The following is a 20,156-nucleotide window of genomic DNA, read 5'->3' on the forward strand; positions in this document are numbered from 1 at the left end:
AGCCACACCAAGAACCCCGCCCCCCTCCTCCGAGCACCGCCTTTCTCGGGGCCCTCCCTCAGCACGCACTGAGGCGTTTCTTCGGTTTGCGAGACGAAAAAACGGGCGAAAAGCTGCAGATAAACCCGGCGGGCCCGCCAGTTTACCCCAAACCACAGAGCCGTCCGCAGTTCCCGGTTCTCGTTGAGAGAGGCGGGGCGCCGCTCCCGCTCTGCGAGGCGCTCGCTGCTCCCCGGGGCCTGCCCGGCCTCTGCCCGGGGCCGCCCCGGCCCAGCCGCCCGCGGGAAGCGGCGCCCCGGCCCCGGCGCGGCCTCAGCGAGGCGGCGGCGCTTCCCTCCCCGCTGCCGCCCCGCGGCTGCGCTACCTGCGCTACCCGTGGGCGGTGCGGACGGCCCGGCCCAGCCCCTCCGCTCCCCTCCCGACCGGCCCTGCCCACGGGCACCGCGGGCTCTACCTGCGGCCGGCGCCCCACGCTCCGCTCCGGCTCCTCGGCGGCCGCGGGGCTGCGGAAAGGTGGGGCCGCGGCGGGGGGCGGAGGGACGGGCGGCCGGGGCCGCCTGCGCGCCGGGGCCGGGGAGAAGGCCACGGGCACGGCCGGCCTGGGGCGGCGGCGGAGCGGCGCCGGCAGGGGAGGGATGGCAGGGGAAACGCGGCGGTGCAGCGAGCTGCCCCTCGGATCGGGCTGCGATCGTGGGGTGGAATGGGAAGGGATGGTGGCTCACGGCAAGATGTCTGTCTAGGTACTGGCTCCGCGGGGGCTGCATCCCAGGGAGAGAGGAATAGCCTCGCGTCGCCCATCCCAGGTAATGTGTTCCCTGCAAGTGCGCGGCTTGCAGTGCTTTGCGACAGGTACTGGGTAAGGTCGGCAGTGCCCCGGTTCGGGTTCAGGTTCAGCGTATCTATTTTTAGTCTACTGCTGTTCATATTGCAGAATACTCGGGTATTTTATATTTATTTTGTACTCTATACATCACTAAGTAAGTGTCAGAAACAAACTTCCTACTGAAAGCAAGCTTGCTTTTGGTGGTTAAACAGTGCTTTTGTATTCTGATTCAGATGATTGCTAAAAAAACCACTTCATCCCGCTCCCATAAATGAATATCCATAGTCCCAGAGATCATGTGAGTTTGAAATAAGCAATAGTTTAGGGTTTTTTTAAATTATCATTACAAATTTTACTGCAATAGGACGAGAGTGGCACCATAGGTAAGTTCTGTCAAATTCCTGGATATATCAGTGTATTAAATTATCCTGTGTATCTCTGCATGTGTCTGTTGCTTCGAAAACTTTTGAACCTGTTCTCTAATTTCAGCCAGATTTAGAAGATGGAAATGTCTGTCTGGAAACTAGTAGATGGGTAGGGGAGAAAATCTGCAGTTTGCTTCAAGAAAAAGAGGTGCAGATTACTCCTTCATTATTCTTTCTAGAAGTAGGTGGCTGGGCAGTTAGTATATGCAGAATTCTTCACTAACAATTACATGAACAAGAAAGAGGAGGAAGATTGTCTGATGTGGGAAGTGGAAAAGAGCTCTGGATATTGTCATGGATGGAGAAACTTAATTCAGAGCATTAAAGCTACTAGCTTAGTTTCTTACAGCTTTGCAGCTGTAGCTTCTGACATCACAGCTTGCTATTTTTTTTTTAAATGTCCTTTCTGTAGCAGGCTTGTGAGTTTTATTTGTTTGGACTTGTTTTAAACAAGCAGCACCCAACTGTTCCTTTGTACTGATTTCTCTCTAAAGCATAGCTTGAAGATCTTGAGGTACATCCTGCTTTATGCACTGTGTTCTCTCCAAACCTGCTTCTTTAAAGGAGCTTTTTCCCACATTTGAAAATTGCATATGTTAAGTACTCCTCTATAACAGCAGTCTCAGTCTTCAAACAGATCTGTTTTATAGGGTAAAAATGAACGTAGGAGTTGCCCACAGCGAGGTAAATCCAAACACTCGAGTGATGAACAGCCGTGGAATGTGGCTGACATACGCGCTGGGAGTCGGCATGCTGCACATTGTCCTGCTCAGCATTCCCTTCTTTAGTGTCCCTGTCGCCTGGACTTTAACAAACGTCATTCACAACCTGGTGAGTGCCCTCTCTTGGAACAGAATTTGAATAGTGGTTGTTCATAAATATTTCTTTTCAGTAGCAAGGGAAGAGGAAAGTAGCCAGTCTGTATGGACAATGAAATCCTGCTGTCCAAAACACCACCTCTCCTTGGCCTATCCACAAAGGATTGGCTGTTTTGGGGAGGAGGAGTGATACATGGCCACTTTCAGTTTAAGCATGAAAGACATGAAATATTCTTCACATAGTTATGTATGCTTATTCCAGCATTTAATTGGGCTGGAAGGTTGCAGACATAAAATCATCACACCAACTAACTTTCACAGTGTTCTGTATATTATTAGAGAGCTTTGCTGAATCCATAAACTATCACATTTTTAGTTCTTGGACATATCTACTAATTTTTCCACATAAATCTGTTAGTATCCTAAAATGTGTAATTTTAGCAGCCTACCTATTTTCTTTAAGAGAGATGCTTGTATTGTATTTCTTCTAGTTTTGATTTCTGGCCAAGCTACATAACTCAGAATGACTTCAGCATACGATGTTGTCACCATACAAGAAATTAGAGAAATCTTGATTGAAAGCAGTGGGAAAAACTGAACTACTTTGACCCCAGCCCTGAAACCATTTGTTATTCAGAGGGTTGCGACTTGCATGTTGACTTTTGTATGCAAAAGATTTTGTGAGCTACTTTCTGCTCCTCTCCCCAGGATGCTATCATTTTCCTGTGACCACTTAAAGTAGTGCAGCTGTCTATATTGGTCCTGCCATGCTTGGAGAAAGGAGGGCCATATCCCAGCAATTTAGATCATACTTGAGGTTTGTTAGCTCACCTTTCTAACATTACCAGCAAAGAAGACTTGACAAAAAGATAGCTCCTTCCTTATTTAGGAAAATGATAGTTCACTGAGGATGGGTAATATCCTCTTGAATGTAAAGTTTTAATTCTTATTTGAGCTTTTTGGTTTTGTAGATAGATTTAAAACTACTGGTGGAATTGTAACTGTTGTTAGAGCCTTTTGTGTGTTATCTCTGACAGCATCAGACATGTCTGACTTCAGAAGATGTTGGCAGAGACAAGTATTACTAAATATTTCCCACATGCCTTACTGAACTCATTGCAAGTAGCTGTGATGACAACAGGGATGAGAGCATGCACTGGCAAGTAGTTTTGTAGTAGAACACTAGAAGATGAGTATAAATTGCACTGTTGGATATTTCAGAATTTAAATGGCACTTCTTTTGGAAACAAATCCTCAAATGGTTTGACCAAAAAAAAAATCATGGATTTCCACTAATGGAAAACTCTTAGCTAACCTTGAAAGCACTTTTGATGGTTCTTTCTGCAAGTACCACTGGGAAATAAAATGTGAAGTAAGCATTTGGATCTGTCCTAAAAGTGTCTTTATGGTTATTAAAATAGATACTGCGAACATCATGAATCAAAAAAATTAATTAAACAAATCAATTGTCCTAGGTTCACAGGGCTCTGGTCTGGAGGCTGTTCCAAAAAAAGGTGGAAGGAGAAATGAAGTGATTTGCTGAGATTTCACCTCTTATTATAAGAATTTGGAAGAAATGTGATTTTTTTTTTCCTATATAAATCTTTCTATAAAAATTTTTGTATGTGCATAAGAAAGAGAAGGAAAACTTTGATATTGTCTTACGGAGATTTCCTTGGAGATGGTGTGCTCTCTTTGGTAGAAAACAAGAGTTTTTTAAAACTGGAAGAGGGTGTACTCCCTTGTCTGAAACCAAGAGGCCCAAATTGGGCTTTCAGAACAAGCCATACTTGGCATGTTCCCATCAAACAGGAACAGTCACAAGGAAAGTCCAGCATGTTTAAGGAGAAGCAGCAAAAAGGTGGACAGATGGTATTCAGCAGAATGTTTAGTCAGTTTCTAAGGATTTGAAGCTGGTAAGGGTCCGAGAAGGATTTCAGGAGTTGGTGTGATATTGTAAGTGTTTGTAGGTAGATTTTTGCTTTATGCACACTCTGCTACTCATCACTCTGTTAACACTAGGAGAGTGCTGATACAAATCAGCACTTGTTACAGTGCTTATTAAAATTTTGTTGAATTCAAGGAACTTTTGCCTACCAGTGTAGAAGGCAAGGCAGTGGATTGGATGTCACACAGACTTGGGCTTTAATTCTGACTCTGCACAGTCTCAGGCAAATCACTTCTTGTCTCTTCCTTCCTCTTCAATAATTTGTTATTACAGGCTAGCAGCTCTTCTGGGTGAGAATTTACTCACGCTTTTTTTTTTTTTTTTTTCATTTTTAATTTTATAATGCATTGAACAATGTAACAATTATTTTAAAATATTACTAAAAGTGCCTCTGTGTTCACTTTTTATTTTCCCCAGGGAATGTATGTGTTTTTGCATGCAGTAAAGGGAACTCCTTTTGAAACACCTGATCAGGGCAAAGCTAGGCTACTAACACACTGGGAACAACTGGATTATGGAGTACAATTCACATCTTCAAGGAAGTTCTTCACAATCTCTCCTATAATTCTGTGAGTTCAAAACTGTTTTATAGATCAATTGACACATAAAGCCATGATTTCAAAAGCTGCAACATAATGGGTTGCAATTTACAGTCTAAAAGCATTTTCTGTCTTTTTTTCTTGTTTGTTTATTTCTACATCTCAGCTGTAGGGAGTATTTATTTACAGGCTATGTAATCAACAGTCTTTCTTCTGCTTTTGACACTCCACATACTGAAGTCAAAGTTTGTAAACAGTTATTAATGGGGCAGGTTTTAAAGAATAGAAATGTTGGGAGGAAAACTTACTGTTAACTCTTGAATTTCTTTAAGAGATTGTGAAGTCATAAATATTGAAAATCTAAACTAATTGCTTTTGTGGCAGCATTTATTAACCATTTTGCAACTTGTGAGCTAGAAATGAGTCAGTCATCAGTGAATGGGATCTGGTGTTAGTTTTGCTTTGTACATATTGTTTTCTATTTACACTATGCAAATGGCATAGGAATTCTATACACCTGTCTCTGTTGACAAAAGTGTGGTTGTGTAACTAAGAAAAATCAGATAGATACTTAATATTCGACTCTGAAAGTCTTTCTGTTTGTCCCTGAAGAAAATTTACGCATCCACTTATACGGCAGAGTGAGAGGGGAGGGAAGATCCTGCATGATATTTAGAAAGTTGACTCATAAAGGACAGAAACTGGGAAAATATGTATAACTCCTCAAGGTGGGGAGAAGTGCTGGAAGAAAACAGTAGACTAAGTTGCTTTTTAGCACCTTGAGAGGTATGGGAAGAAGAGACCATAATTTTGCTGTAGATACTCTAGAACCTTAGGTGAGATACTTAATACAGATACAGATGTTAACCAGTAAAATCTTGTTAATCACTAAAGCACTTTTTTCAACCATGCTTTGTATGTGTTTTAGACAAGGCTGCAATCAGCTAAGCTTGCATCCTTTTCTCCTGCAGGTACTTCCTGACGAGTTTCTATACAAAGTATGATCCCACACACTTTATCCTCAACACAGCCTCTCTCCTGACCGTGCTTATCCCCAAGCTGCCACAGTTGCATGGGGTTCGAATCTTTGGCATCAATAAATACTAAGCAGAAAGTTCAACACTGGCTGCCCCTGACATGGCTACTGCTGCTGCCCGGGTGAAGGAAACGAGTGGTCTGCTGTGCTGAGTATCTCATCGTAGCTGGGGAGAGATGCTTTTACGTCTGAGATACAATTCCTGCTTCCTGCAGCATTGTCTGGGATGAAAATCGACTTTGTAAGAAGATGCCTTCAGATACTGCAATGTGGATTGGAAATGTGTAGAAGAAAGATTTTCATGAAGAACTGGGCAGGCCCAGCTCTAAAGCCTAATCCCCACTAAGACTGTACATGTGGCTGATGCAAGTGGCTTGTAAGGAAGGTTCAAGTAACAGCTGAAATGGAGAGCAGAGTTTCATAATCAGGTGGTAACTTTACATATAAATCCAGAATCCTCGATGCAAAGGACTGGTGGGGCCACATTCTTAGATTAAGAGAAATTAGGTAGTTTCTGCTGTAATGGATTGTAAGTGGTTGTGCTTGTTTTTGCATTGTAAAAGTCTGTCCCACAGTAAGTACTGTGACAGCAGGCATAAATTGATGGTATAATTCCTGCCTTCTCTGTTCTTGGGATTTTTAATTTTTTTTTTGTCACAATAACTGAACAAAGTCCTTAACTGCCAGCTCAGGGGAGTTCCACATCAACTCAAGAGCTCAGTTTATGTACGCTTTTACAAGTTGCCACTGTTGTGTTCATTTCATTTTGCTTACCAGGATACTGACTTTTCTATGTGTAAGAGAGACATCCTGAAAAATTGCAATTTCATTTTAGGTGTGAATTTTTGACTATTTTCTCTGATACTCACTGATGGATTATTTTTCAGTAGCTGAGAGGCCTGTGAGGTGGTGGGGAAAGGCTTGCTGCTGTTGTAGGAGAAGGTGCTTTGTTACAGAGCAAGTGTCTGAACACGTAAGGGAAGCTGTGTAGGTTGTAAGCTAGAATAGAAGCTGAACTAGAAGTAGGTGAGTAGGCAAATCACATGGACTAACTATGCTTTTGCAGAAAAAGGTATAAATAACTTGCATGTCTTGGAAGTGTGGAGGAATGCTGTGTTTTAGGGGTACTGTGTAGTATGGGGTAATCTTTTATATTATCAGCTCTGGAATTAGAGTGAAGGAGGTACATCTACTGCTCTGAGCACTTATTTCTCTGTCATGGAAAAAGGATGAATTCTGAAGTCTGCTGTGTGTCTGCCAGCCCATACCAGCTCAGATTTAATGGATGACTCCATTTAAGACTTAATTTACATTTTGGTTGCAGTGGCAGCCAGTGAGCTGGAAAAAAAATTAAAAATCAAAAGACAAGCCTACAGTGATGTACTTATTTTTTTTCTACAGCAATTTTCTGGCTATTTACTTTATCGATAAAGATGCTGTTAAAAAAAGGGCAATGAGTTACGAATTTTCTTTAGCAAATTATTGGAAATAATTAGTTCTGTCTGTTGCTTGCACAGCAAGCGGTAACGGGCTGATTTTTAAATAATGGCCATCACAAGGCTGTGGTGTCCGGGGACCGGGTTGCCTGGGGGTGGCTGCACAAAGCCCTTGGCTTGCGGAGGAGTCCCCGCTCTCGCCGCTCTCCGCACGGCGGCTGCGCCGGCACGGAGCACCGCCCGCGTCCCCGCCGGGGCGGGGCGGAGCCGGAGCCGGGCCCGGGGCGGGGCGGAGCCGGAGCCGGAGCCGGGCCCGGGGCGGGGCGGGCGAGGGGCGGTGCTGGTGATGGATCGCGACGCGGAGACGACGCGAGTGCGCCGCGACTCGGGCGGGGCCGGGCCGGGGGCTTGCGGCCGCCGCTCCCCCGCGCCGGGGCCGGAGGATCCGCGGAGGTGGGGCCGAGCCCTTGAAGCGGCGCAGCGGCCAGACTGGCCCTGCCCTGCCCTGCCCTGCCCTGCCCGCACGGCAGCGCTCACCCGCGGGCGCCTGCTGCGGGCCACAGGCAGTGACCTCCCTTAGGGCTGCCAGAGGCACCGCCAGCAAGCGTACTGAGGAACTCTCTTCACACGTAATTCAGGTAAAATAAGACGTTACCTCTCAGCTGTTTTTTCTTAGGGTCTTAAACGTCGTGTGTGGCCATTCATGACTTTAAAAGCTCTTCAGAAAATCAGAACAGAACATGTGCTTGAAAACCCTCCACTAATAATAAACTATACAGTTCTCTTGTAGACATAACCACCAGGTAGATTAGAAACAATGAACAGCATTGCCAAAAGCGTTTTGCAGTCAGTGAAGCACGGCCGAGCTGCGTGGCTGAGGAACAGCTGTGCTCCCTCTGGAAAGCAGCGTTTTCGAAGGCTGGTTTTGGGAATAGAGACGAGCTGTGACGACACCGGCGCTGCTGTGGTGGATGAAGCTGGCTGTGTTCTGGGAGAAGCACTGCACTGTCAGAAGGAAGTTCATTTACAGTAAGAACAGACTTCTCTCAAGGCTTCTGCCTTAATAACGATTTTCCTGTTATTGTTACCTATAATATCATCCATATAAAAGTCTTCCCTGCCCCATAAAACTCAGTACGTGGTGGGTAGGTGTGAAGATGTATCACTTTGGCCTCAACACATAGTGCCTGAGATAGTACTAAGGGGCAGGAAATAAGTGCCATGAATTTAACAAGTTTCCTCCCGTGTTTTCTTTCAAAGAGACACAAATTACTCCTCTAGCTTGAATAAAATATGAAATCATTGCTACTGTTAAAACCACCAAATGTCTTGACTTTTAAAGGAAAAATTAGTCAAATATAAGCATTGGTCGTTAAGAACATGAGCTGACAAGTGAGGGGTTGTGAATATTAAGTTACATTATTTTGGAACGATGTTCAGATACATTTTAAAAGCATTTGTACCGAAAAAGTTACATCCTTTTCTGGCCTTCCACTGATAATTATGCTCCCTTCAGTGCCCTTGACACTAAACAAGGCATTTGAGAATGCACTAAGGAAACAGACAGGGCACGACAAGATTAAGAGGTGCCTGAAAACTATTTTTATGGCATTCTATCTGTTATAAACTACCAATGCGTTGCAATTCCTTGGTTTTACTAGATCAGGAGGAATAATTCCTGTGGTGGCACAGCAGCTTCACAGAGAAAACATCGACCAAGTGGTTCAAGAGGCCCTTTGTGCCAGCGGCGTTTCTGTGGCCGAGCTTGCGGCTGTGGCAACCACAGTGAAACCCGGGCTCGCTCTGAGCCTGGGCGTGGGGCTGCAGTACAGCCGGAGCTTGGTCAGCAGGCACCAGAAGCCCTTCATTCCCATCCATCACATGGAGGCTCACGCACTGACCATCAGGCTCACACATCACCTGGAATTTCCCTTCTTAGTTCTCCTAATCTCTGGAGGCCACTGTCTCTTGGCAGTAGCACAAGGAGTTTCAGATTTCCTCCTGCTTGGACAGTCCATTGACATCGCACCGGGTGACATGCTGGATAAGGTAACATCTCCTTTCCTTAGTTGTCCTCTTCTTTTTATTGCATTTATACTACATAATGGTAGTAATAGCAACAGCCTGAGGACAGCAATTCAACTCAATATAAGTTTATGTAACTTTTTTTCTGTTTTGAAATGCCATAGATTTAAGATATGAAAGACTGTTAAAAATGTACACGAAACATCAATTGTAATGTATGTACATTAATCATATTTTAGCAAATAGGCAACATAACCAAAACTGCTGTTGGATATTTCATTGACACTGATTATACAAAGAAGTTGTATTAATTAGCGAAGATTATTTATAGAGGTATTTTATAGAGGTATTATTATGCTGCCAGGTTTAAAACAATGCATGTTAAAACATTTCTTACTAATTTTAGTTTTTTAGAGTTTGAAAAGCATGGTTTGGCCTTCAGAATCTTAAGTTTTCTGGGTCCCTGAGTACAGTCTGTAAAATTGGTCACTTATGGCTTTGTTCTCAGCACTGTTTTTAAACAGTATTTGTGCATATTAATTAAAAATTGGGGGAATGCATGGAATCATAAAGGGGATTTTCAAAAGTTGAAACCAGTTTTGTTCCTGTGTATCTGGTAATACAGTATGGCAGACGGTGTCTGTTTCCTATAGCTTAAAAATGGAATAATTAATATTTCCTGCAAAATCTGTTGATCCTTGTTTGCCCAGATTGTCCTAGAATTGCATTTGTAAATACTCCAAGAAAAAAAAAGTATCCTGCTGGGCTGATGTTACGTCTAACCCTTACCATGCCCTGTTTGTAATTTCACATTGGATTGGATGTTTTGGTGCCACATTTTACTACAGTACAGTGATGCCGTTCCAGGAGGAACTGATTCCAAGTCTGTTGTTTGTCATCTCCTTAGGTGGCACGAAGACTGTCTCTAAGAAAGCACCCAGAGTGCCACAGCATGGCTGGGGGGAAGGCCATAGAGCACTTGGCTCAGACTGGGAACCAGGAACTGCTCACCTTCCGACTGCCCATGCAGCAGTATCGGAACTGCGACTTCTCTTTCTCCGGACTTCAAAACCTTGTCAATAACGCCATTGAACAGAAAGAAAAAGAAGAAGGTATTTTTAGGCAGTCAGATGCAAACTGAGCTTTTGATGACCTACACTCAGGAACCCCCTTTGATGATATACTGTTATAGGTATTCAGGAAGGTGAGATCTTGTCCTGTGTTAAGGATGTTGCTGCTGCCGTACAGCACACAGTGGCTGTTCATATTATCCAGAGGACGTATCGAGCCATGCTCTTCTGCATCAAAAACAGCATATTACCATCAAAAAATGCCACTTTGGTGGGTATACTTTTTTTTCCTTTTCATATCTGACTCTATAACATCATTTGAAGATGCAGATGCCTTGTACTTTCTACCTTTGACATATGAGGAAGATCTCAGTATGTATTATATTGTTAAAATACCAACAATATTGAAGTAACGGTCATATAAATGTTTAGCTGGGTTTTAAACTAGAGAGAGGTTTTCTTACCATCTAATCTAACCTCCCATAACAACCTGACATTGTGCTGCCCAATACTTGATGGCTGTTCTAGTTGCAGTAGAACCACAGGCTGGTTTAGCTTGGAAAGGACCTTAAAGATCATCCAGTTCCAACCCTCCTGCCGTGGGCAGGGGCAACTTTCAATTGGACTGACATGCTTCAGGAATGTCTTTTTGCATAATAAACTCACTTAGCATACGCTTTTCTAGTGTGTTTTAATCTTAAATGCAGCATTTATTGTTGTCTTTAAAACTTCAACGGATAACTTGTTTCTAAACATGATGCTGGTTGTGTATGACCCATAAGTACTTTTGAGTTAATGCCTTTTTTTCTTTTTGAAATGCTGTCAGGTTGTATCAGGAGGAGTTGCAAGTAATCAGTATATCCGAAAAGTTCTTCAGAATCTGGCAGATGCAAATGATTTTGCTTTACTGTGTCCTCCTCCAAGACTCTGCACTGATAATGGTGTTATGATTGCATGGTAAGAGTTGTTTCTCTTTAAACAACATTACAGGAGTACATGCAAAGTTGACATGTGAGTCAAGAAGCTCTTTTTGTGCTGACTGAACGTGTACTTGTACGCAGAGTTGTGATGAACGTTTTTATGTAATTGCTTTGTTGCTCAGGAATGGCATTGAAAGGTTACGTGCAGGGCTGGGGGTCCTACACAGTACTGCTGGCATCCGCTACGAGCCAAGGTAAGTGGCTGGTCATTCCCAGTCTCTGTCCTCACTGCTCACTGCGGGCAGTGAAAGGGGAAGAGGTCACATGAAAAAGAGCAGCTGAGGAGTCTCTCTGCAGCACACATAAATTTTAAAAGTTACTTTCCAAGGCAGTTTTAAATACAAATGATTGTGGTTGGTATTTATGTTCGTTTTGGCTCAGAAACTTAATTCATCATACATCATAACAGTTCTATGTGTTTTCCTACTATGATTGTGTAGGTGTTAGTCTTAAGGCCAAACAAAATGTGGATATCTCAAAAGTACCTGCTGGTCTTAAACTTTAGATTTTTTCAATTTTTTCCCCTTTCCTTTTTCAGAAAAACAGACTTGGATGGTCTTGCTACAAAAAAAAGTATTACAGTTTTCCCATGAAGAGTTATAAAATACTCTTAATTCAAAAATAATTTCTATATATTTCAGTGAATAAAAAAACTAAGTTTTACTTGCTGTACACAATGCATTATGTAAGATTATCACAGGAGATACCTGTGAATCTCTAGTGTTTGGCATTCATCAGCAAGACATAAAATGAATTATCAACTAAAATCAGAATCTAAATAAAACAGCCCCAGAAGATGGCTTTGAAATCACAACTGTTTCTAGAGTTTGGAATGGCTAAAAATGCAAGTATTTCCTCATTGTAAAGATGTTTCCAGCTACAGTTTTAGATAGGCTATTTTAATGGTCACAGTCTTGGAAGTGCAGGGAATGTACCAAAATACTTTGACTCTTGTGCTAATTGTAAAAAAGGTCTGTGAAGCTGTACATCTGTGTGAATATTAATTTTTAACAAATACATAATTTTGTTTTCTAGAGCTCCCCTGGGAATTGATATTTCAAAAAGAGTTGAAGAAGATTCCATCAAGGTGCCAAAATTAAAAGAGATACGATGGTTAGCATCTTAAAAAGTAACTTAATAAAATAAATGCAACTATAAATAGTTCAATGAAAACTGTTTCAATGCTGTTACGTTTAGGGACAATAATTGGATTACAAGTGTTGAAAATCATCTGTCAGAGAAACAAATGCTGTGTTGCTATCACCAAAGTAATTCCAGTTACTATTCCATATTAAGCATTCTCAGTATTAAAACAAAAAACTTAAAAGTGCAGGTTGCATTCATAGCAAGTTCCTTGAACGTGTACAACTCTGATTATTAATAATTATGCCCAAGTGTGTAAAAAAACCCAGACCAAGCACTCTAAGAAAACTTGATTTACTGACATTGCATATAGAATAAATGCAATATCTCCAGATACAGCTCTATAATTCATCTACTGAAAGTAACTTCAGCCTGCTGCATGTGTCAGATGCTTTTTCACTGTTGCTCTCTAGTTTTGCAATCCGAGATCCAAACTGTACTGCCCTTTTTGGCAAAACAGTTGAGGCTGTCAGGCCCAGCTCCTTGGCTGCAAGGCGCAGAATCAGTTTCTCGCCAATTCCTCGAGGTAAAGTCAAATCAGCTTTTTCTGAGACAGGCAGAGAATTGAGGAATGAGACAACATCTTCATCAAGAAAAGGGAACCTGGAAGAGAGATTTACGTGGGGAAACACCCTTTAAAAATTCCATAGGAATAATCTTGGTTTTCCCCTTTCCCACATGCAAAGACCATGTGAAACTACACTGTAACTTTGAAGCAAAAAGATTTACACAACAAACGCTGGTAACATTGTGAATTTCAGGCATTCGTACCTAATCATGTGCATGGTTAAGAGCACTGCAACTGTTCTTGTGCTGAACTGAAAATGTGCAACTAAGAACAGATTTGGAAGAACTGTGTACTGCTCCTGGACAGCACCTAAGGAATTTTTTTCAAGTTGATGGTAGTATGGAGGAAGTAGACACAACTAAAATGATTCTCTTCAACTCTTCAGACTTAACAGCCAGGAAGTGTATTGACTATGCCTTTACTGCATGAATAGGAATACACAGCTCTTGTTACACTATCATTCTCCAGAGAATCATAGGACCTTCAGAGGTCCACACCAGAACACTTCAAAGTTGTGCAAAAGACTGTTCAGCTTAAAATGATAAAACCAGCTAGAATTTGCCTATTTCAACCTCTGTTGCTTCTTCTTAAAACATCTAGATGGAAATCAAGTTGCTAAATTTCCTTAAGTAAACTCTTCCACAATACACTACAGACCGCTTTTTTTAAAAAACAAAACCAAAAACTGCACAACACAGTACACATTAAGAAAACTGCAGCTGAACTAGAGACAATAAAACACACAGCAGTTTCAATTCAGATTTTGCTAGAGGTGTTAAAAACTGCATCTAACCAGCAAAACCAGTTTTGCTCCATGTTAAAACAGTAATACCTGGCTTCTTTTCCGTGATCACCGATGATCCTGTCATCTCTACCAAGATTTCGAGAAGAAATGCGACCTAACTCCATTTCAAGTTCTTTATTAAGACCCTCTAAGCCATCTTTTCTGAAGCAAACACGATGTCGAGAATAGCCAGCAAGCTGCTCATCTGCTCCAATTCCCGTAAGCACAACCTGAGGAAACAATATAAGAAATCTTAGTGTCTGTGCAAGTTAATATGTAACAGACTTGAAATGTTTAACTATGTCTTAAGGAGAAAAATTTTAATACACATCTTCTAAAGATATTACCTATCAGAATGGGCTGTGCCTTACACATTTACAAAGCCTGAAACAATTCCCAGTAAAGTCACTGGTAACTCGAATTAGGTTAATGACTTAAAAGTACACACAAATATTGCTAATGGAGCAAGGAAAAAACTTCAAAATAATGCCATCTGTATCACAAACACACCAGTATATTTGAAGAATGTCTTAGCTTCTATGATAATAAACAGCATTTGTTAAACACAAGCCTTTAAAAATTACTGCCAAAGAATATGACATATGTTGTAGTTACATGAATGTACACCCAGAGTACTATTCATTTACCAGCTACTGGGTTAGTAACAACTACATTGCACAAAGTAAAAATGGCTTACACTACTCTGTAAGTACAGTAAAATGTTTTATCAAGAGAAAAAACACTGTGCCTTCAACAGCTGAAATGAAACAGTTCCTTCTTCCCTACACAAACCATCAGAAAAAAATAAGTGAGGAATCAAAAATTATAGATAGTGGTTATTTTTTTTCTGCACATTTTATTGCATATCCAAGTTCACTGAAAAGCCATGCACATTACATGACAAAAGAACTGAACATGATTTTTAACTCTAGTACTACACATATAGTGTAATTGTAGAGTATTTTACATTCTGACACTGAATTTCAGAAGCCTTATGAATAGCAAAGATCGCAGCTGATTTCTGAATCAATAAATCTGTTTTTATATTCAGAAGTCAAAAATAAGGCAGAAAACAAAACAAAACAAAATAGTACCTTTGCAGGACTTTTATATGGTTTCAATTCTCCTTGGTTTCTAATGAAACCCTCTCCTCTGGAAGCAAACCAAATTGCACAGCCAATACTGTCATCCAAGACCGTATCCAGTGGATAGATTAGATAATTAATATGCTGTTTTCTCATTTTTTTCAATTCCTCTAGTGTAACATTAATTTCCACAAAGTTCCAGGTTCTTGAAGGGTTAATGGTTTCTAATTCCTTCAGTCCTGCCCTACCAGTGATTCTGTCAGGAACATCAAAGCAAGATAAATGAGTACCAGTGTCAGCATCAAGATCTTGACAACTTTCTTGAGGACAAAGCAAATCAAGCTTTACTTCATGGCTAGTATGTCTTTTAGTGGTACCCCTGTGCTTAGCTTGCTCTTTCATCATGAAAGCTACATTAAGAAGATCAATTGGCTCTTCCAGAGGCACATGTTTATCAGCCAGGGCTGCAATAACCATAGAATCAATGCCACCAGAAAAGAGCACTGCAATATGTGCTTTCTTATGAGACGTGCTTGGAACTTCTCTTGTTATCGGATCTGGATCTCTAAAGAGACACAGGACTCGTCTCTTGACTGCTTCATTTAAAACATCAATAAATTGACAAGCTAATTTTTTCTTGTGTTCCTCTGCAAGAAATTTTTGAAGGGTTTCTACAGAAACCACACAGTTCATGTTGCTAAAATTAGAGCATGGATGTGCACCTGAAGCTTTAGAAACTGTTTTATTTAAGGGGATAACTGGTGCTCTAAGACACAGCTTTGATTCATTCACCATGAGACGTATGTGGTTTGGCAACTCTTTTGACACTTGGTCAAGAATATTAATGTATGTTTCTTCTACTGCTTTTTCTTTGCAGCTGTACTTCCATGGAAACAATGTTAAAGACAAAGATTTAGTTGCTGCACAAGCTTTGAGATCAATTTTAAAAATTCCAGATGCTGGGACTTCTTGCCATTGGTTGCCTGATTCAGAACAACCACTTACAGATGTGAGACAGAAAGCGCTGTCAACCTCATTATGGAATTGCCAAAGCAGACTACGACGACCAAAGTAATCTCTGCCAAACCATAAACTGTGTCTGGGTGCTTCATAATAAATAAAAGACCAGGGACCCTGAAGTGATGAGAAGAGTGACAGAATGTCCTTTTCACTGCTGCATAAAGCCAGATGATGAAACATTACTTTAGTGTCATTTTCAAGATCTCCTACATGCACTCCACTGAAAATTTCTCCATTCCAAAGAAAAACATTGTTATTGGCATCTTCCAGAGGCTGAGGAGTCACCAGTCCCCTCAAGTGAAGTACGTGACCTGAAAACAGACATTCATAGGAGAGATCAGACACAGTTTTTATCAGCTGTTGACTACTGTCTGGTCCTCTTCTTCTTAGATGGCAGAGGATGTCTTCACTGAGAAAATCATGAATTGCATGCTGGCTGCACAAAGTAACAACACAGCAAATACCACACATTGCAACAGGGAATTCACATCAACTACTTCTTGATTTTAGCCTTTTCTGAATTTTCCAGCTCCTGATGTGCCTTCTTTAATTCATCTAATGTATCTGTGTAGGAGAAAATGACACAAATAATCAGTTTCATAAACAGGAAATTTTATGCATGGATAAGTTTAAGTGTATATCTACAAAATTGGTAATTCCCACCACTTGTTCAATTAAAGTGATAAACATAAAACACTAATGAAGCAAAATGCTATGATTGTATTTCATCATTACTAACACAAGCTATATAAGTTTGCTGTAGCATATTCCTCTTTAATTATAGAAAGATGATGATTTTTTTTTCCAAAGCCACAGTGCAATAAGGGAACGGCCAACTTCTATATAATCAGTATGACTTCAACGTTTGTAGTAAGAAAAAGGAACTGACAATAAAAGTGGCAATGCTATTAACCCAAATCAAAGCAAAGAGAAGCAGCAATTGTTCAGTCCAGAAAATTAAATTTATACGTCTAAATTTATACTCTTCTAATGTTCCATCATCACCTCTATTATCCATTCTCCTATTACTTTGTATTTGATACACAGCTGCAATTTTCTCATTTTCATATACCTTTCAAATCAGCTACAAATACAGCTTTTAATCATTTAATTATTTGAGATACTTTTACACTGCAAACTTACTTTTGCACTGAGACAGCATTTCTGTCCGGTCTGCAAGGAAGAATATGTTGCTATTGGGTTGCTGCTTATAAACTTTCTGTAAAACAAAACCCACACTGTATTAAGTCAAAGCAGCAGATTTTGGAACCACACTGCAGCAGAAGCTGCTGTGGGTCCAAAGAGACTCTCCTGGTATAAAAGTGAAGGGGTAAGTTCTGCCCTGTGAACACCAGCATACTGCTGTACCATCAAAAGCTCAACCTAAGACAATTCTGAATTTCTCTTTTCCTCATCCACAAGGGATCACATTCTATTTTAAACCAATGCACAGAAAAAGTAAGAATACCTCATGACTCCTTGTAATCAACTCAAAAATTTTAATGAACTAAATAAAACATAAAAAAGCAAAAAAAAACCCAACACTGCCCAAGTATACATAGTCAAATAATTTGCAGGACAACTTATTCTGAGCTCAGCAGACCACATGTTTATTAGAATCCAGATTACAACAAACTAAAGACAGTGTGCTCTGATTTTGTTGCCCTTCTTGTCTCTTTGTTTATTTCTCTGCTAAAATTAAATAGTTAAAAGCATATTTGTAAAACCTTACCCGGTTCTTCTTCAAATTAGAAAGCTCATCAACTACAACCTTCTGCTCTTTAATCTGAAAGGCAAAAGATGCATTTGAATTTAATGATAAAAACAAGACATCATACTATTATCCTAGTGATGACCATGTCTTCTGATATTTTAAGACAGCAACATGCATGTATAGCTGCTGTTCTCTAAATGAATCACTGAAGAGAAAGTAAGTGTAAAAATTACATACTTAATTTCTCTAGAAACAGGCTATTTTGCATGCATTGGTATTTCTCCTCCCCTCAAAAGCCTCTGGGAAGCCAGAGTAGCTATAGCTATATCAGAGAGCACATTTTTCCCCCTCGGAAGAGAACATGTACACAACTAATACAACATGAAATAACTTAAAAAAAACTAGCATAATATCAAGAATACACTTCATAATTACTGGTATGCTCCAGTAATGAAAATCCAAATACTCTACAACTGTAGAGTAGCTCCCATTAAGAGCAATGGGAGCCTTTCTATTGCTCTGGATTTTTACATTAACTTCCTTAGTGGCATTTACCACTCTGTTCTGCACTGACAGATGTGGCAGATAGTCCCATTTTCTTTTACAATGACAGCTGTGAATGCTAAAGAGTAATGAGAAAAAGTTGCAAAAGCCAAAAACTGAAACGAAATCTGTTCAGAGGGCACAATGCTTTTTGTTAGAAGCAAACACGGCCTTCTCTGCTCTTCCTTTGTGTCTCCTGGAACTGGTGCAACAGTAGGAAGCTGCCACTGAGTAAGGTCAGCCAAACTGGATATGGCACACTGAAAGTTACAACTTTTCCAGCAGCTACACAATCTCTTGTATCTACAACACCAACAAGGCAAAGCAGCAGAGCCATCCTCTGCTATGGACTAAACCAGCCACTTAGGCACAGCAGAAGTGACAACCTGTAGCTCTGTGATGTACCAGCTTTGCAGCTTCCAACCAATTAAACACATCACTGTCTCTATACATGGTCATGCAGAAGTATTTTTTTTTATATAATCCCATAAGGGGATGCAAAGGACTTTAAAGATCATCTAGACCCAACCTGCCCCCTGCCACGGGCAGGGACACACCCCACTACAGCTGGCTGCTCCAGGCCTTATCCAACCTGGCCTTGCACACTTCCAGGGTTGGGGCATCCACAGCTTCTCAGGGCAAAATGTGTGAGTGCCTCACCATTCTCACAGCAAACAATTCCTGCCTAGTATCTAACCCAAATTTACCCTCTTTCAATTTGTACACATTACTCCTTGTCTTATCACTACAGTTCCTGACAAAAAGCCCCTTCTCTGGCTTCCCTGTAGGCCCTATTGGAATACTAGCAGGTTGATATGAGGTTTTTTGGAGTGAAAGTTCCACAGGGCTTGGCAGATTGCATACTGAACAAAGCTGTGGGCACCAGGGAGGAGGGAGCATCAGCCTCTATGGCTGAAATCTCTTGGGACATTTTGGGCAGATAAAGATGAACAAGGACAAAGATGAAGCCACAGAGAAGCAGGTGAGGGTACTTGGTTTGTCCAGCCTGGAGGAGACTGAGGGGAGACCTCACAGCAGTCTACAAGTTCCTTAGGAGGGGAAGGGGAAGTGGAGGGGAAGACACTGATCTCTTCTCCCTGGTGACCAGTGACAGTACCACAGGGAACGGCCTGGAGCTGGGTGAGCGATGTTTAGATTGGATGCCAGGAAAAGCTTCTTCACCCAGAGGGTGATTAGGCATTGAACTCCCCAGAGAAAGTGGCCCCAGCACCAGCCTGACAGAGTTCAAACAGCTTTGGATAACGTGCTCAGGCACACGGTGTGATTCTTGGGGCGTCCTGTGCAGCGCAGGAGTTAGACTCGACCACTGGACGTCTCTTGAAACTCACGATATTCTGTGATTCTGTGAGAAAAACCTCACTGCGCCTCACTTGACATTTCAAGCTCAACTTGAAGCACTAGGACTCAAAATACCAATCTGACAAGCGAGCTATTAGCGAAGCAACACGGGCTCGCTAAATGTAGGCCGCTCTCGGGGCCCGAGGGCGCAACCCCGGGCACAGGAGCCCCGGTCCCCGACAGCAGCCGCCCTCCTCTTCCTCACGCTGCTCGCACCCGAGGCAGCAGGCTCCGGGAGCCACCCGCGCCTCGGCCCGGACCCCGGCACAGGGCCCCGCGGGGCCGCCTCCGCTCACCCGCCGGCTCAGCTCCTCCTTGTGGCGCAGCGCCGCGCTCTCCCCATCCTCCTGCCGCGGCGGGCGGCCCGACATCGCCCCGGCGGGCACCGGGCGCTCGCACCCGACCGCGGCCGCAGCCCCGCACCCGACGCAGCCACCGAAGCCTGACCAGCAGAGCGCACGCGCGCCTGACGGGACACCAATCAGCAGGCGCGGCAGAGCACGCGCCGGACGGGACACCAATCAGCAGGCGCGGCAGAGCACGCGCCGGACGGAACACCAATCAGCAGGCGCGGCAGAGCACGCGCCTGACGGAACACCAATCAGCAGGCGCGGCAGAGCACGCGCCGGACGGAACACCAATCAGCAGGCGCGGCAGAGCACGGGCCGGACGGAACACCAATCAGCAGGCGCGGCAGAGCACGCGCCGGACGGAACACCAATCAGCAGGCGCGGCAGAGCACGCGCCGGACGGCGCGAATCGTGAGGGGGCTCGCGCCCCCGGCCGGGGGAAGCCGGGACTGCGCCGCCTTGTCCCGGGCGCACGGGGCTCCTGGGAGCC

General features: G+C 42.6%; 4 protein-coding genes across 5 annotated transcripts; 2 read left to right on the top strand and 2 right to left on the bottom strand.

Moving 5' to 3' along the window:
• The first annotated feature begins 384 nt into the window (after positions 1–384).
• ORMDL1 (ORMDL sphingolipid biosynthesis regulator 1) lies at positions 385–6,209 on the top strand. Its single transcript, XM_068196371.1, has 5 exons — positions 385–513; positions 741–803; positions 1,899–2,079; positions 4,432–4,583; positions 5,525–6,209. Exons 3-5 carry the CDS (start codon positions 1,906–1,908, stop codon positions 5,658–5,660), a joined length of 462 nt encoding a protein of 153 aa, XP_068052472.1. The 5' UTR covers positions 385–513; positions 741–803; positions 1,899–1,905; the 3' UTR covers positions 5,661–6,209.
• A 1,289-nt stretch (positions 6,210–7,498) lies between these two features.
• On the top strand, positions 7,499–15,111 carry OSGEPL1 (O-sialoglycoprotein endopeptidase like 1). 2 transcript variants are annotated; one of them, XM_068196366.1, is made up of 8 exons: positions 7,499–7,663; positions 7,816–8,054; positions 8,687–9,074; positions 9,958–10,162; positions 10,243–10,391; positions 10,947–11,077; positions 11,223–11,294; positions 12,136–15,111. In XM_068196366.1, the coding sequence occupies exons 2-8, from the start codon at positions 7,843–7,845 to the stop codon at positions 12,224–12,226; spliced, it is 1,248 nt and encodes a 415-aa protein (XP_068052467.1). In that variant the 5' UTR covers positions 7,499–7,663; positions 7,816–7,842; the 3' UTR covers positions 12,227–15,111. The 2 variants fall into 2 exon arrangements, with proteins under 2 accessions (XP_068052467.1, XP_068052466.1); XM_068196365.1 differs by having other exon boundaries at positions 7,500–7,663; positions 7,805–8,054.
• ASNSD1 (asparagine synthetase domain containing 1) lies at positions 12,522–16,171 on the bottom strand. Its single transcript, XM_068196360.1, has 3 exons — positions 14,690–16,171; positions 13,644–13,825; positions 12,522–12,846 (listed from the first exon to the last, which is right to left on the bottom strand). The coding sequence occupies exons 1-3, from the start codon at positions 16,169–16,171 to the stop codon at positions 12,585–12,587; spliced, it is 1,926 nt and encodes a 641-aa protein (XP_068052461.1). The 3' UTR covers positions 12,522–12,584.
• ASDURF (ASNSD1 upstream open reading frame) lies at positions 15,889–19,741 on the bottom strand. The gene is made up of 4 exons (XM_068196372.1): positions 19,613–19,741; positions 17,433–17,486; positions 16,844–16,919; positions 15,889–16,264 (listed from the first exon to the last, which is right to left on the bottom strand). The coding sequence occupies exons 1-4, from the start codon at positions 19,685–19,687 to the stop codon at positions 16,194–16,196; spliced, it is 276 nt and encodes a 91-aa protein (XP_068052473.1). The 5' UTR covers positions 19,688–19,741; the 3' UTR covers positions 15,889–16,193.
• Between the last annotated feature and the right edge of the window lie 415 nt (positions 19,742–20,156).

This window comes from Anomalospiza imberbis, chromosome 7 (assembly GCF_031753505.1).
Source record: "Anomalospiza imberbis isolate Cuckoo-Finch-1a 21T00152 chromosome 7, ASM3175350v1, whole genome shotgun sequence".
Taxonomy (NCBI): domain Eukaryota; kingdom Metazoa; phylum Chordata; class Aves; order Passeriformes; family Viduidae; genus Anomalospiza; species Anomalospiza imberbis.

Excerpts from the sequence above, each read along its gene's own strand:
- ORMDL1 (XM_068196371.1), top strand. The coding sequence starts at position 1,906 with ATGAACGTAGGAGTTGCCCACAGCGAGGTAAATCCAAACACTCGAGTG. Across the intron at positions 2,080-4,431 it reads CAAACGTCATTCACAACCTG|GGAATGTATGTGTTTTTGCA; the intron begins GTGAGTGCCCTC and ends TATTTTCCCCAG. Across the intron at positions 4,584-5,524 it reads ACAATCTCTCCTATAATTCT|GTACTTCCTGACGAGTTTCT; the intron begins GTGAGTTCAAAA and ends TTTCTCCTGCAG.
- OSGEPL1 (XM_068196366.1), top strand. The coding sequence starts at position 7,843 with ATGAACAGCATTGCCAAAAGCGTTTTGCAGTCAGTGAAGCACGGCCGA. Across the intron at positions 8,055-8,686 it reads CAGAAGGAAGTTCATTTACA|ATCAGGAGGAATAATTCCTG; the intron begins GTAAGAACAGAC and ends TGGTTTTACTAG. Across the intron at positions 9,075-9,957 it reads CGGGTGACATGCTGGATAAG|GTGGCACGAAGACTGTCTCT; the intron begins GTAACATCTCCT and ends TCATCTCCTTAG.
- ASNSD1 (XM_068196360.1), bottom strand. The coding sequence starts at position 16,171 with ATGTGTGGTATTTGCTGTGTTGTTACTTTGTGCAGCCAGCATGCAATT. Across the intron at positions 13,826-14,689 it reads CATATAAAAGTCCTGCAAAG|GTTGTGCTTACGGGAATTGG; the intron begins GTACTATTTTGT and ends TTGTTTCCTCAG. Across the intron at positions 12,847-13,643 it reads GATCACGGAAAAGAAGCCAG|GTTCCCTTTTCTTGATGAAG; the intron begins GTATTACTGTTT and ends TCTCTCTTCCAG.
- ASDURF (XM_068196372.1), bottom strand. The coding sequence starts at position 19,687 with ATGTCGGGCCGCCCGCCGCGGCAGGAGGATGGGGAGAGCGCGGCGCTG. Across the intron at positions 16,920-17,432 it reads CTAATTTGAAGAAGAACCGG|AAAGTTTATAAGCAGCAACC; the intron begins GTAAGGTTTTAC and ends TTTGTTTTACAG. Across the intron at positions 16,265-16,843 it reads AATGCTGTCTCAGTGCAAAA|ATACATTAGATGAATTAAAG; the intron begins GTAAGTTTGCAG and ends TCTCCTACACAG.